At 38.2% G+C, this 17,721-nt stretch overlaps 1 protein-coding gene across 4 annotated transcripts in view; it reads left to right on the plus strand.

Moving 5' to 3' along the window:
- The first annotated feature begins 348 nt into the window (after positions 1–348).
- LOC124149796 (solute carrier family 13 member 2-like) overlaps positions 349–17,721 on the plus strand; it is a 56,326-nt gene continuing 38,953 nt past the window's right edge. For 3 of the 4 annotated variants that reach the window (XR_007218740.1, XM_046521579.2, XM_046521581.2), the window contains exons 1-2: positions 479–721; positions 1,014–1,159. Coding sequence is in view for 3 of the 4 variants with exons in the window: in XM_046521579.2 (XP_046377535.1) it covers positions 718–721; positions 1,014–1,159 (150 nt within the window). In the remaining variant the exon portion in view is untranslated. The other variant, XM_046521580.2, reaches the window with a different exon arrangement.

Raw genomic sequence — 17,721 nt, forward strand, 5'->3', positions numbered from 1 at the left:
GTGTGTGTGTGTGTGAGAGAGTGTGTGTGAGTGTGTGTGTGCGTGCGTGCGTGTGTGTGTGTGTGTGTGTGTGTGTGTGTGTGTGTGTGTGTGTGTGTGTGTGTGTGTGTGTGTGTGTGTGTGTGTGTGTGTGTGTGTGTGTGTGTGTGTGTGTGTGTGTGTGACACGTATCTCTTGGTGTGACAGCTATACAGGGGTAGGTTAAATCACGTCATACGCGTGACAGACATGAGGCCGATTGAAGACAGGCTATTACGAAAGCGCAACACCTGGGACACAACATCACTTACATAACCAGGCGAAATATTCACAAAAAAATGTATATTCGTTGCATGTATTCAAAAGTAACGTTACTACATATTCAATCGGTTCAGGCAGATCAGTGGGAGACATTTCATATCCCCGCCAATATATGCGTGTTGCTGTCATCCTGTGTCGCCAGTTGCTTACTGTGGGCGATTAACCACGCCAGGTAACCGTCAGTAGAGTGGCTGACTAGTGTTGACTGCCACTGACATGTTTGAGTGACGCATATACATGTACATGATAGACTAAATGGGTCACCAAGCAGAACGTGCTTATCCTTTAAGATGTGAACAAGACGGTAATGTTAAAGACTGCCAAGAGCAACAATGTGACCCCATGTAAGCAGCTCATGGACATTGATCCTGAGGTGTCGCCTTGTCAGTTTGCAAAGGGTTTCACATACACACTGAGATGGGTGAGTAAGGTGCTGTCAGGTTGGTATCCGAGTGTCAGCGTGATGTGAGAGGAGAGCACAAAGTGATGCAGGACTAACGCGTTACCACATAGGTGAAACAAACCTAGAAACATATACGAGCGATCCGGTATTCGAACCTATGATCCTAGATTTCTGGCAGCCAACGTGACTCACGACTACATACATGGTTACTTACTAATCCCGTACAGATGTGTGAAGCTTTCTCGGACATTGATTTGCAGATTTCCTGTTTTGTGAAAAAATTATTATTATTTGAATGTTTGATTTTTAGAAATGGCGAAGGAAACTTACATCTATATGGCGCCGGCTGCACGTGCAGGGAGCGTGGTGCGGGACTTTGGGGCAGTTAAGACAACTCTGTTGGTGGTCTTCTTACCCCTGGTGCTTTTACCGCTACCCATACTCTCAGACTCTACGGTAGGTAGTTCTTTTACCTATATACATGACCGCCTCCGTGGTCTAATGGTAGAGCGTCCGCCCGGAGAGCGGAAGGTCCGGGGTTCGATCCCCAGCCGCGTCATACCAAAAGACGTTAAAATATGGTACCTGTTGTTACCCTGTCTGGCGCTCGGCATTAAGGGGCTAAAACAAGGACTGGTTGGCTCGGAGTCAGTATACTGTGTCTGAGTGAGGTATTCATGTTAAACTACGGCATGGTATCTCAGTGTGCTAGCACTATAAATCGGCATCAGTCCGGAATAGTACAAGCAGCCACACACACACACATATACACGTACATGCATGTCGGTATATAAGTGCAATAATCTTGGACGCGGCGTTAAACCCCATCTCACCTCACCTCACCTATATACATACCTCTATCCAAAGTCTCAGACTCCACGGTAAATGATGCCTTTCGTCTACCTTTACTGTCAAACTCGACAGTAGATGGTGCTTACACATGTACCTACACTCCCAGATCCCACGGTAGGTGGTGCTTTTACCCATATACTTACTCCCAGACTCGACAGTAGGTGGTGTTTTTAACCCTACCCATGCTCTCGGACTTACCGGACTGTGCTCAGTCATACCAGAATAAATATCCCTAAAACTATTCACGATCCCTAACTGTGTTGAGTATTTGTTTTCAATCAGAAATCCGACCAAGAAGTTTAACGTAAGGTTAAGGTATTTATTTATTGCCGCTTTTATTACGAGAGTGTCGTAATGCAGCAAACATAAGTAAAATTCCACACACCGTGTGACATGTTGTTGGTGTGCATGAAGTGCAGCTGTATCTGCACAGTAACATCATAATCTGCTTACATGAACGAGGGCATAGACATTGGGGACAATCACTGGACAAAATATCATCCATTCCCAAAAATCCAAAACTTGGAAATACCACCATTCCAATTGGAAATATGACCATTCCAATATTTGGAAAGGTCATATTTCCAAGCTTGGATTTGTTTGGATTTGTTTGGAAATGTTTGGAAATGTTTGGATACAACATGTCATAATCATATCTGTTAAAAGTTGTACAACTTTTGACCTTATGTGAGATTAGTAATGACATGAAAGTAAATAATTAAGAGTATTTTGGCACTATGTACCACGAAAAGACCAAATCATGAGCAAATTTAACTAAAAGAAATTCTGTCATTTAAAGTGGCTACTCTTTATATTTAATTTCTTATCTTCCTTGTCTATAATTATATGACATTGCCTTTGAACTTTGAACAATTAAACAAATATTTTGTTTTCCCATACCGCCTTACGGTTGTCGTAGAACAAAGACCGTTTCGAGAATATAGAGGGCCTCATTATTATAATTTGAACTAATATACATATGTACATAATAGTACTAGGTATAAATGAATTTTGATAAGGGTTCGTACAAGAATATGAACTTCGAATTATGCGCAACACATAGGGCTGAAAATTTTATAATTGTTCTGGAACTATCTGACGGTAATTCAAAACAGGGAACAAGATTTCGTCAAATGTATCATCTAGCCAGGAATGCAACGATTTAAATGCTGACAAAATGAATAAACATATCTGGAACAGAGTAGACTGTTCATGTGGACAATTATATGCTACGTCTATTGCCAATCAAGTTTATCACCCCATGTTATAGCATTTGTTTTATATAAAAGATAGAAACCAAATAAATGGGACAATTAGTTGTTATGAATTAGCTTTACCTCTGTGACATATCACATAACTAAATGTGAATATGTTTATCAAATAATCAATTACAGTAATTAACCTAGTGTCCTTATATATACACAATTTAATTATGTATTGGGGTACAATATATAATACACATATACACGGAATGATTTCTTATTTTGTCAATTTAATCATAACCCAAATCATACAAATCAAAGTGTGAAAGTAGTGACTAACTTTATGATCAAGGGTATAAATACTCAATTGTATCTATTAATCCTAATAGTATAACAATAAACCCTGTGTATATACTGAGCATATTTAGATACATCCGGATCTACGACCGCAGCCATACAATCAATCAAGGAAAGTATATTAGATTGAATTACAAATGTGCTATCACTTAAACAAAATTTTCCGTTATCCACGTAAGCCTAAACCTGGGAGAAATAAAGTTCTGTTCTGTTCTGAAGACGCCGTCATGATTAGTTGGCGCCAGTCTAGACTGTCCAATCAACGTGAATATACAAACCGTGATGTTACTTGACCAGTTGATGACACCTGTCAACTCAAAGTGCCCCTGGTCCTCCACCCACCATGTGTAATACTTTAGCGTACTTGATTGTTTAATTTGCAGTTATATCACTGTTAGGCTGAGTGATGAGAGAATACATTTTGTTGTTTTTGTTAACGATCGTTTCCATTTTCAACGTGGTAACCTTAAAAGTGACTAACTTTTTTATTATGATGAAATGAAACATTAAAATAATCAGAGGGACTGACAGTCGCATTTGTCGCATAAATGTCATGCTTGCATTAATTTCATGATTTACTGAAGATAGATTTGAACATTTCTGAGCAACGATCATGTTTGGGTAAGGGAAGTAATCTTGTCTCCGCTTGCAATTGGATTCAGTTCCGAGATCGCAGCTTGACTGTTCGGTACGGCCGAAAGGCGGCATCCATGTTGTTCACGCTCCGCTGATCACGGGGCCTCATTTGTCTGTATTCTGCTTATGAGCCGGGATGCGCATGAAACACGGGTGTCAAAACGAATATATTTACCAATTATACGTACGGTCAATTAGCCAGTCCAAGAGACAATACCCTGGTTCTACCACCTTTAGGTGTAATTACGTCGCATGCCCCTGGTTCACGGTTCGTCTGATCTCCCGTCATAAAACCACGATGTTTATTTACCTGGAGCCTCCGACAGCGCCGACTTCCTGTGTACATGTATGTCCATGGCAATAAATGGTTTGACAGTTGTTTGACGGAATCAATCAATAATTATTGACACAGTGATGTAATTCAAATTTGTCACTATTCACAACTCCTATTTTTATTTTTCTATTGTTCAGCTGTATTTTCGACCAGTTTTATATGTATAAAAAATCTTCTCTTGTATTTATAAACCAAACCTAATAACATTATATAAGAACAATTGTGTTTTTAAACCGTAAGTTTTCTTTTAAAACAACCATGCAAATAAGATTTCAGCCGTAATATTACTTTAGTCACTCCACAGATTACACATCTTATAAGCTGCAAACGCAGCGAATGTAATGCTACTACGTCACAGCTGCCTCGGTAATTAAGGGGTGGAATGTTTTTGTGAAGGCAGTTAGAGCAGACGAATTCCCCCCCCTCGCTGTATAACGACGGTCGCTTACCATGTATGTGTATTTTTACTGTTTTTGGCTTGATTTGATTGTCCTTTGGTGAAAACAAATGTTCAATTGTGAAAGCAAACCCTTTTCCCCTGAACGTTAAAAGACAGCTGACTTTGTTTTTGTCTGAATATCAACGTTTGGAGTCGTTTTTATATTCGGAAATCCATATTATGGTTAATATTTATAATATAATATGGACAATGGTAAAATTCATTATCACAGTTTAAGTGCTATTCACAAATGTATGTAAATCTACTTCGTGATGAATGAAGCATGGCAATAAATGTATGCATCTGATTCTTCATTTGTTCTGTATTCTTTGATGAGAATGAGTTTCGTTAATGATGATCACTCTCACAGATTTTTTGATAAGAGGATAGGACTTTAACTGGAGAATAGTTATGAAAAATATATATATAAGTATAGGCGGTCTGTGCACATGTGGTGAAACTGATACCTCATTGATTTGCTAATCGGGACTTGGAAATCATAGTCTGTCATTAAATTGATTTTAAAATATATGGTTTTGACTGTAGTACGTCCTGACATCATAATATTATGTTGTAAACAACTTATCTTATCTTATGTTAAGTAAAACAATTATTGATAACTTCCTGAATTCCAATTGTTCAATGAACAGAATTATTCACAGCTCTGGCGTGAGACAACAATAAATTAGATGTTACCAAAGATTGTCCATTTTATGATCTTAGGCACATGTCGGCGCACTTACATGTGAGCCGTCTAGACGACTCTCTGTTTTGTAATTAAATGGCAGCTGCCATCCAGCCGAATACTTAATCTTGAGACCTATTACACTGCAAACACGAAAACGTCGTTTTTTTTCCGTATATGGTCATTGGACGGAAAAACGACTAAAAATTCATTAAAATTGATTAATTGGTGAGCGTCTAGAAAGTGTGCAGAAAATGGTCGAGTTTTTCAAGCGTAAAATGGACGGAAAAACGATGCTTTTTGCTCCGCCTTGTACACCTGTTAATGGCCAATCAGCTGGCGCTGGTCCCCCGACGCACGTGATTCCCAAGGCTTCCTTTCGAAAGCTTTAGGTTTCGTATTTCTGGCATGCTTTGCTCTGGTATCTGTCGCGCGCAGTGCAGCGAGATTTGCTGATAAGCCAGTTTTAGTATATGCAACATGTTAATGGAATTCAGGCACGCGCCAAGAAGTCAAACCAAACAATGTTACCAAGTTTATTGTGGTAACATATCCCTCGGCTATGAACAGTTACCCCTATCGAATAATGGGTTGTTTTTCATTTGGTTATAATAATAACATTTTTTTTTAATGTGAAGTTTACAAGATATACAGCTAGGACGAGAGGTCGGTCACATGACGTTCTTCACGTGACTGTATTCTTGAAATGGCGTAAACACTGACTACTTCCACATTCCTGGGGAAAACCCTTGGAATTCCCTGGTACGATTTCATACAGAAGCGTGGTTGCATGCCCGTTTAAGGATACCCTCGCTACAACCCATCCCAGAGAAAAAACCAAACGAAAAAACCATCCAAACTATCGTAGTGACAATCAACAGCAATCTATGAATTTACCTTAGTATCTATTTGACACATCTTTACAATCACCTTTCAACGATCGGCTAATAGATCAGTGATGATGAAGGCTTGAAATAGCCACAGGTTAATTAACATCTTCGGAAATATCTCCCGTCACGTTTTTCGTGTCGGCCATTTTGACGTATTGTACTTGATGTAAATGTATGACGACGCTCTGTCATTGTAATTGACTTACTGAGGTAATCCTCATCTAATGAGGATATTGTGTGGAATATATTTTTTGTAAACATACTAAAACATGGGGGGGGGGGGGGGGGGGGAACTATTTTATTCCGGGATGGCCTATTAAAGTTAGCAGTAAGTCAAGGCACCATGCGTGTATATGATCTGTTATTATATGTGTTTAAATTACGGTTTGGGGCGTTAATAAAATACACTGACGCACTATTCAAATCAATTGGATAATTGAATATGCTTTCTTTTACATATTACATAACAGCACTGCACAACATTTGAACAGTTGCAGTAACACACTACGGTAATCGCATTAAACACCATTTTCAACTGTACAGTAATTCAGTATTTCAGTTATATCACGTTGTACAGACTGATGTGGGATTAAAATCCGAATTGGTTCAGGCCATCCAACGGGTGTTCGGGAAAAGGTGAGCGTATCCTGCCACACAAGTGGCACCCGTCACAAACACATGCAAGGACAAGTCAATTGTTCACCTGAAGAAAGCACGGAAACACACAGTGATGCCCGTCCTCACTTTTACCGAGCATGTAAATTATATTGTCCGTCAAAAACATGGACGAGTATAAACAATATGTTCATTCACGTAATACATGTCATACATTTTGACAAAATGTATTGACTCGGAGCATTATTGTTAATCACAGCGGATAGAATCGGCATGCAGTTGAACTCATCACCCATCCTATTATTGATAATCCTTCTTGAAGATCTATGAAATCAGAAGCTGCAACACTTTATCTTTTAATTGGCATGTCAGACTTCTGTTTCGTAACTCAGTTTTATTTGCACGGATCACGGAAGGGACATTGTCGCATTGTCGCATTGACACCCTTACAAAAACAAGCAAAACGTGTCAAAATTAACAAAAGCGCGACAATTGGCCATTTGTCGCATTGTCGCGTGTTTGCATTGTCGCTCTTTGAATAATCCTTTTCTTTATTTTACAAAATAGTCAAGGTCAAAATATGTCTCGTTGTCGCATTGTCGCCCCATCACAAATGTGTATAAAAGGCTAAAGTTTAGTTAATGCTACAGTTAGGAAGCGGTAACCAAGTTACATCTGTCGTAGAAGTTCAACCTGATACATGTAAGTCTTGAAATGAAAACACAAGTCCGTCCGCGAGTCCATAACGTTTTATTGTGAGCTCTTCTCTAAAAGTGCTTAGTGTTCGACTCCCAGTTCCAAACACGTAGTACCTCATCAACAATCCACATACCTCTAGTGCAGTGGTCTTCCAGAAGATCTTACTCTTGACCGCATTAGACAACTGACGAGTGCACGCCTGACCTGTGATCTCGTTGCAACCCTCATGAGGTGTTTGCCGAAGGGAGAGGGGTAGGAAATGTGTGCTCCAGCCCAGCGCGGAGCTCCCGACACACTGTATACTGAATGTTGTATACAGTATATTGCAGTTGATATACTGTATACTGCATGTGATACTTATTAGCGGAAATGTTACAACTTTCAAGATTCAAGATTCAATTTGCATTTATTTCATATACAACAGACCGCCGTAATATATCACTGGAATACTGCTGAGAGCGGCGTTAAAACAATTTGTTTTCATAATGGGGCGCTGCAGTCATTTAAAATAGAACCGTAAACATATGTAGTACCAACTCACTCACTCTGTTTCGAATATTCAGCAGAAAATATATTATTAACCAGGTCTTTGGGAAGAGATATCAGATTTTTATAAGCAGTCACATAGGGATGATAAAGGACCCCTCGCTGATTGGGTTCTTGTTTACTTAAGAGCAGAGTTGGCCATGTTAGTTGATATAACCAAAATCCAGGAGCTCCGGCGGGGGGCAATCTGGTCTTGTTAGTGTATGGTATGAGCTGTGACGTTGACCCAAGAGAATAATGTAAAAAATGAGCTCGAGACCAACTCAAATCTATAACGATTGGGAAAGTCTAGATTTCCACAGCCCTAGCCTGAAATTAAGAATTGGTCTAGGCTCCATTTTAATTGTATTATGTTCATTTTGTAGACATGGATGGACCAACCAGGAGAGAAATTGATGGAATATTAATATCACATGTTACCACTGATCCAGTTAAATTCATCACACAATAATATATTAGTATTTGACATTACGGCATTTGATTATAAGGGCATGATCATGTAAATGTTCACTGTAGTAATGTACACACCAGTCAACTTGATTATAATTTTTTATTATAGTGTAGCGCGGCATCAACGATTACTTTATTATATCCTCACTTGTCATCGATGTATTGACATCGAACAATGGACGACAATTCGAAATTCGTATAAATAGCTTCAATAGGGACAGCGCCGGTGTCAGTACAATTTTCCTAGTTAAACATATGTCTCTACAAAATATAATCTGAAGCAGACAAGAACAATATTCTTTTTATTAATGCTTACTTTCATGGATAGAATTGAGGCAATCTAGGCTTGCCAAATCGTTCTAGACTTGAGCTGGATTCCTTTTAAATTTATTCTCTATGGTCTGGGAGACGAACGGGCGTCAGTATCGCATGGAGAACTGGGACAGCCTGAATCAGTGTAATCGGATATGTTGTGGAGTTTCGGTTTGGGGCTGTTTGCTGAATAGAACAAGGGCTCACGAACAAGGGCACAATGTAGAGATTAAATCATTACCACCTCTCTTTATATCAGATATGTTATTGTGATTTGAAATCTCTTTTGGATAATTGCGAGTTATGTATACTCTGTATTCTTTCGTCGTGGTAGCATATATATTTTCTATGTTGCTTTTTGAATTATCCACAAATAATGATAACTACAATGTATACCTCTCTTTGGAGATATACCATAATACTACTGAAGGGCATATCTGAAAAATGGGACTTATCGACAAATATTTCTTTCTTAAATACTACCCGTTACAGGCATTCTGATCTATATATTATACTTTGTACAGTTTAATAAATAATGGCAAATTGAGTATCTTTCTACATTTTGAATTAATTATAATTTCTGCAATAAAACTTTAGCATCAGATAATGATATAAACGAATATGATCTATACTGTGATAAATGAATTATCAATTTCGTATTATGAATTAGATAAACAGAAATATGATAGTAAAACAAATTATTTTAATCTGTTCGTGTGAGTAGGTAACGAGAGATCTAGGCAACTCATTAACGTATCCATTTGTGAAAAATGAAATATTAAAAGTTTAGGGGGTTGAACATGTACATTGAATGACAGGGAAGAAAGCAACGCAATAATTAAATTATGAATCAAATTATGTTATAAATATAACAGAATATATAGAAATATAAGTTTAATTTCTCATTGTTGGAAGGTGTTTAATAATAGATTTTGTTTGTTTGTTGTTTAACGCCGCACTCAGCAATATACCAGCTATATGACAGTGGTTCGTAAATAATCCAGTCTGGACCAGACAATCCAGTTATTATCAACAAGAGCACCGATCTACGCAATTGGGATACGATGACATGCATCAACCAAGTCAGCGAGCCTGACCACCCGATCATGTTAGTCGCCTTCGAACAAGCATGGGTTGTTGAAGGCCTATTCTAACCCGGATCTTCACGGGTAATGTTTTTAATAATAAGGTACAATCCAATTCTGTATATGTCCATAATAAGTGTATATAAGTAAATGGATAATATATCCATACACGCCAATTAAATGGCTGCATATGGTTCTTTGATGAACTCTTTTACAAGTCCATATTTCAAGACATGTATTTGATATTCATAATAAATCCACAAAAGCTACACAATGGCGACAAAACGGTACCAGCATCACAGATACCAATAATACATTAGATCCATATAATTACTTTAAAGTTAAAACATGTATCTAAATAGAAAATTGGAAGGATACACTTCCGACATTTTTCGTATTTTGTTTTCGTTTGGAGAGAGAAGTTGTGATTGGTATCTGATGGGTGCAAACAGGTGTTCCCTTCCGCCAAGGCCTTACGGCAATGCTATAGCCAAAAAGGAAACAAGCCTAGATGTTCAACAGGTTCAGGCTGAAATTTCCATCCTACTTGGGCTCCTTTTAAATTTAGATATAGTTTCTCGTGTCGATATGTGTCAAAAGAAATGGATTAAATATTACAGCACTGGTGAATAGGTGGTATGCGCATGTCAGCGTCGATCCTACAATATCCTTTTATGCAAAATACATATATGCTGATGAATTAACGTAGTAATACTACGCAAATATATGTCAAGATGTATACATCAGTAACATCTCGTGATCTTTATTCGTGCTTTAAGCTCTATTTCTACCGGAGATTATGGGGTGTTACATCACACCAGAAAGCCAGGTCCAAATTCAAGTCATAATTTCATGGTCCGTCTTGTATGTTGGAAACCAATATCGCAATATGGCTGAATATTGCTAAACGTGGTATTAACCCGATTACTCACATAATTATTCCATTTTCTTCGTGCACGTTCTACAATCATCTACGATCACTATCTATAAGGAGGTATATCTATATTCATCCAAATGTACATACATATATGTCCACATACATATGTATTAAGCAAGTCCCACATTCTTCCTTAAAAGATAAATGCTAAGCATTTCCTCTGTATGTCTTTATATATGTAAAAATATGTCGTTTTTATGACTACAGTGATTTTTGCAAGGCTACTCTCATAAATGTCATGACGCATTTGAGGCCAGGGTTCTTCTATACTCGCATTAATGTGCTGACTTATTATTGCGTTAATTTCATGATTTACAGTATTCATGAAGAACATTTCACGTGAGACCGTGCGACTATTTTTTTATATTTAGCTAGCTCAAACGATCTTTTGGTTTGATTTATTGTTATGGTATCCACAAAATAAGTAGGATCCGTTTTTTCCGTTTTTGTTGTTCTTTGTGTAACGCCGCACGTAGCGATATTCCAGTTATATGACGGTTGTCTGTAAATAATCGAGTCTGGACCAGACAATCCAGTGATTGATATCACGACCACCGATCCACGCAATTGAGATACGATGACATGCATCAACCAAGTCAGAGAGCCTGACCACCCGATCTCTGTAGTCGCCTCTTACGACAAGCATAGTCGCCTATAACGGCAAGCATGGGTTGCTGTAAATCTATTCTTAACCGGATCTTCAAAGGTCAAGTGGGATTCAACTGATATGTTAAGATGAAATAAAACTGAATTATATGTGCTGTTTACATATCAAAGTTTGCCAAATTGTTACAAAATGTTTGGCCACAGCAAGGCTACGTATTCACAACTTATTGTGGTAGGCACAGTATAACTCATGAGTCCTCCTTGTGGGTCACCTGCTTGGTAATATGGGACGGGAAAACTGCAGGTGGTGAGGGCAGTTAAGTTGATGGTACAGACAGATAACAGAGATCATTTTACAAATGTGAAACCTCATTCACAAAGGAAGAGGCGAAAGCTGAAACTTGGTGAGATTTACAGAACAAAGGCAGTTATTTCTAGTTTCTTACTGACTCTCGAGGATACATTTAATAAAAATTCGTGTGTGCGACACGGCCACCAGTAACTAAATTTGGGTCACAATCTTTCTGTCTTCTTTCATTTGTCATCTTAAATACCATCCCTTCGTGTACTTGTGCTTCCTGCTCAAGTTACCAAACACATCCTGTTTACGTACACCTGCAAGATATATATTACGCCGAGGAGAATTTACAATTATACGTTGATATGTCTGACTGCTGGCCTGGTACGCAATGTCATATTTCTTATCGCCAGGGATCACAGGTGTGATACCTGTCTCCCCCAAGGAGACGTCTGATTAAACTCTTTGCTTCGTCAATGCTTCGTCTAGCCTAAACCGGTAACTGGTACCACTAGCAACGATACAATGGCGTACAAAGACTTACAATGAGTCAAGCATCCGTCACTCGATTTCCATTTTGATTGATTGTTTGATTGATAGATTGATAGATTGATACAGAGTGAGTGAGTGAGTGAGTGAGTGAGTGAGTGAGTGAGTGAGTGAGTGAGTGAGTGAGTGCCTGTTTCACTGGTATGTCCGGATCTAGGTACGGGTCACCGGCTTAGCGTCACCGATCTAGATATATCTATGCAGGAATAGGTCATCCATGCGGTGTTCCCGCATCGCCGTCACCATCATTATCATCACCACCACCATCAGCATCAGCATCGCCACCGGTATCGTTATCAAAGGTATATACGGTACTCCACACAGAGATTAACGAAGGGCATCTATTTGATCAGGGGTTAGTTAAATATCTATAACAGCTGTGTGTCAGTACATCCAGTTTCTGTCAGTGCAGAAAAATACCAAGTCGGTCAGCTGTGAACACGGTTCTTCAGCATCGGACATCAGCTGTCCTTGACACGCACATTTCAGCGCATTTGAATGGATTTAACAACAAGTAAGGTCATCTTGAGCGGGACGGTTTTCGTAGGCAATAGATGGATTAGGATATGAACTATGATTCTCTTTAGGTAGAAAAAGATCCACGATGTTCGACCTGGTAGAAGTGTGTAATCAAACCGCACAGCATTGGTCTTTGATTGACTGTGGCGTCAAAACAAACTCATTCATGTACTTGATCTGAATGTTCATCTTAATTGTTATGGATAGTGACGGAGCCGTGATCCAGAGAACAGGGTGTCATTAGATAAAAATGAAGTAATAATAGGATTACCAGAAAAACGGGGTATAACGCCCAAGCCAATAACCTCCCCTCAGGAACACCAGAGTAAGTCAGTACAAGATTGAAAATTGCCCCATAAGTATGTATGACAGGCTAGTCGGGTATTGCTACTTGTATATGTGAAAACAAAGTTTTTAAAATTAATAGCAAAACTGATGAAAGTCACCAATAAACGTGTATAAGTGTTATATCATCACTGCAAAAATAATGAGTGTTGTCTTTAGTATTAACATTCAAATACGTGATATCTGTATTAGCAGTGTCTAGCCGTGAGAGACACATTTCAGAAATGGCTATTGCCGGTAGAGCCACATTTTCAGCTGAGTGCATTTCACCTATTCTAGCGGGTAATTACTTAATCCGATTACCGATACCTTTATATGAGTGTCCCACATTTAAATTATTAAGCGTGGTGTTCTTTAGAGATACCTTTAAATGAGTGTCCCACATTTAAATTATTAAGCGTGGTGTTCTTTAGAGATACCTTTAAATGAGTGTCCCACATTTAAATTATTAAGCGTGGTGTTCTTTAGAGATACCTTTAAATGAGTGTCCCACATTTAAATTATTAAGCGTGGTGTTCTTTAGAGATACCTTTAAATGAGTGTCCCACATTAGTTGGACTTTGAACGTGCAGCTCACAATGCCGTGACTGATGTATTTCCTGGGACATTAGTTAGAGGGTGTTTCTTTCACTTCACCCAATGTTATTCAAGCTTCTTGTTATGCAATTTAAACTATAATGTAATTCAGAGACATTACGCATGCCTGCACACTTTGACGAAAACAACTGCACATACACAGCCCGGATGTGATGCAGTGAGGCTGCAACGTTCCCACAACTACTTGTGTGCAACGACTTCGGTATGTGCTACCCCCCAGAGATAACATTAACATACACACTTAAACTCACGATAAACTCATAGACACCAACCGGCATTTATCATGAAACATACAACTGCGCAGTTGGTGATCATGAAACGTAAACGATACCCAAAATTGTTTAAGCTGAAAACGCCCAGCCGACAGGTAGCAAACAAAGTAACGATTTAGGCTTATTTCTCAGAAAAAACACCTGTTTGTGCCAAACAGGACTGATTTACATTGTTAGGTAACGTATATACATACCAGGTTTGAGCCGAGGGCTGCCCCAAGCTGGGCCATGTTGCCGGGTCCCACAGATGCTATATGCTGAGGTAGTTGGTTGGTTTGTTGTTTAACGCCGCACTCAGCAATATTCCGGTCTGTAAATAATCGAATCTGGACCAGACCATCTAGGAAGTAATATCATGAGCATCTGGCCTAAAGTGACTGCCTTCATGGACTACGTGACAACCAGTTGGGTTCAAGGAGGGGGCCTTCATGCCAGAGATTTTGAACCATTTCGAAAACCAAGGCCACCGTACCAACAATCACCTTGAAGTGTGGCACAACAAGATAAAGAAACTTGCCAAGAAGTGCCACCCGAACATCTAGGAGGTAGTGAAGCTATTTCAGCGAGAGCAGTCACTCAAAGAGGTTGCAGTCCTGAGACTCTCTCACCAGTGGTCAGAACCTTCACGAAGAAAGAAGTACAAGGCAATCGATGCACGTATTGCGTCCCTCAAGATCCAGCTCCTGAACCAACACCTGAGTGAGATGGAATATGCTGACCACGTGGGCGACCTCCTTCATCTGCAGTAATGACATTAAATCCATTATGGTATTCATATGCTATTCATATTCATCAATGTAAAGTTTTGATGAATATGTTATCCTTGTTGAATAAAAAATGAGAAAACAAGACTTGTTTTGTTATATACGGTAACCTGTTAGAATCACAAAGCATGTTTTGACAGCATAGCCGCGAGAGCCACATTATACAATCACGCAACCATAACCATTGCCGCGAGAGCCACATCAATTTGGGCTATCTATTTTCGAAATGTGGCTTTGCCGGCCTGTAACCTTATTAGCGATATTGTCTACGTTCCACCGGTGAGTAAGCTTTAGGCTTACTATCTCGTAGTATAAATGTTGCAAGAAATTGTATTTCTGAAGACATCACGATACAGTTTTTTACGATGCATCACGTCTGCACCAGCGCTTGATAACAGCCTTGTGTTTGGGTGTTTCAGTAGTTTAAATTGCTGTTCTTGATGTTGTTGAATAAACTTTGATACTATGAACAATATAAGGTTATATGAGAGTATGACTTTAGAATGGTAACATGCGTTAATATATATATATATATATATATATATATATATATATATATATATATATATATATATATATATATAATAGGATGACATAAATAGAACAATGACTAGTACGTCCAGATTAGTGTATAGGCAACATTTAAAAGTAGATGAAAGAACACAATCGTCCGGAATACAGTGAACACGTCCCATTTTAATTCTGGAAACCCAAAAGTCCAGAAACTCTACGCTCTTTGCCCAGTCTCGGTTAAAGGTATTTACAAAATTAAACATGCCGTTTTCATGGGAACATACCAAGGAAGAAAAAATGAAAAAAAAATTGTTTAAAAACTCAATATTTAGACTATGTCGCCCATGGGCGAGAATATGTTCCTTTACTTAAAACTCATGTTTTTGTTTCGCAAATACATTTAATGTATTTATTGAAGTATCATGACACAAAATTTAACTCATTTTAACTTAATTCAACGATTTTATAGCGAAATTGAAATATTTCGCCCATGGGCGAGAAAAAGGTTTGGCCCATGGGCGAGAACATGTTCCTGTACTTAAAACTCATGATTTTGTTTCGCAAATACATTAAATGTATTCATTCAAATATCATGACACCAAATTTAACTCATTTTAACTTAATTCAACGATTTTATAGCGATATTGAAATATTTCGCCCATGGGCGAGAAAAGGTTTGGCCCATGGGTAGGCCCATGGGCGAAAATATGTTCCTTTACTTAAAACTCATGTTTTTGTTTCGCAAATACATTAAATGTATTTATTCAAGTATCATGACACAATATTTAACTCATTTTTACTTAATTCAACTATTTTACGGCGTTATTAAAATATTTCGCCCATTGTTTCGTCAGTTCTTTCAAGCATCAACTAACTGTTTGCAAAGTATATTGTATCATGTGAAATATACTTAATATTATATCATTACATTACTATTTAAAAAGGGCATTTGGTTGGATGTTTCCTTTAGTTCTACAAATTTCACCTGTTTTACATATTGTAGCGATCTTTAATGAACCCGGCCTTACCTCTCAAAACGTTTTGACAGTTTATCATACGAATTCATGTGCGTGTACTCCAATTCATTGGAGTTATTTTCCACAACATTAAATTTTAGTTAGTTTCTATTTCATTTCCCGTTTTATGTCCCGTTGATACATCACACTGGGCAATTACGTGACACTAGGTATGCAATATACAGGTACGCGTGCGCGTATTTTAATGGAAAAAACTATTCGTCTTTTATTGCATAACGTTTGGCTGAATATCTTACATTCTAACGAAATCTCGAAATAATTATTTAATTACATGCGGTTTCGAACTGACCAGTGGGAATTATGTTTCAATGCGATTGGGGAAAACGTGAGTGAATATTGTGACACTAAAGCAACTTTTAACTGCATTGTCACTTTGGGTATGAAAATGGTAACAGTTCAGAAAAAACAACAGCCTTCTTATGATAATTCTCATTAGTACGTTGTATCTAATTACAGTGTCGGCCTTATTTACAGGTGATTCTACAATACCTGCTCTCGGTCAATTACGATCTACCACACCACGCGTGAATAAACAGTTCTGCAGGTGTTGCTGTGGGCAAATACCTAGCCTGAAAATGTTTATTTTTTTAGGATACATGTTTTACAAATGTTCGTTGATATGTGGATATATTAAGCACAAAGACAAAAAAATGTTTATGAAAGATGAATTAGTGTCTTGATATATTCATCGAGATGTGTATCATCGTTTAATGGGGTCATTCAATAAACGTATGTTTGGAGGAGATATCAAAGGAGCCGCCCAATATACACAGTGTCGTCCGGTGAACTACCACCCCACCCTGTCCATTAGAGTTATGTAATCGGTACACAAATATATTTGATGCGGTGTCAGTGCGGAAGGAGTTTGAATTACGTCCGCCACTTGCCACAGAAATCCTCAAAGTATAGAAACAATAAACAAGGTCAGTCCGTACTAATTACCTAGTGACGCACGTAACAACGACTGTCAATAGGAAAAATGGTGAAAACAAATTGAAATAGATTTTAATAAAACATTATTGTACTAAATAACTCGCAAAAGCGGTGCCTAAAATTGTTTGACCGTGTTATGTGTGTTGTAAACTGACGAATAGCAAGTAATTGTCATGCTGTACGCATGGTTCCATATACAAATTCAGTTATACAACCGGTATGAAACTGAGAACTGAGATACCAAGTACAACCTGCATTCACACACGGAAGCAATATACTTGTGTGTATGCCCTCTCCTCTACAAAATGTATCACTAAAGTATTTGCATTGTAATAAATAAATATAGTAATGATAAAACTTGGTAATTTGGTAGGTCTCCTACAGATATGATTTTCAGTTTTTTTACACCTTTGATTGATACGGATTACGTACCTGTAGTCTAGTCACTGTCTCTAATGTATCTGCTTGTTAGAAATTTCAAATGTCTTGTTGTAGCACTGTTCCTAAACTACGGCAGTTTCTTTTATCGGGTATAAATAGTTGATT

The sequence above is a fragment of the Haliotis rufescens genome, unplaced genomic scaffold (assembly GCF_023055435.1).
Source record: "Haliotis rufescens isolate VD_foot unplaced genomic scaffold, xgHalRufe1.0.p SCAF_6, whole genome shotgun sequence".
NCBI lineage: Eukaryota > Metazoa > Mollusca > Gastropoda > Lepetellida > Haliotidae > Haliotis > Haliotis rufescens.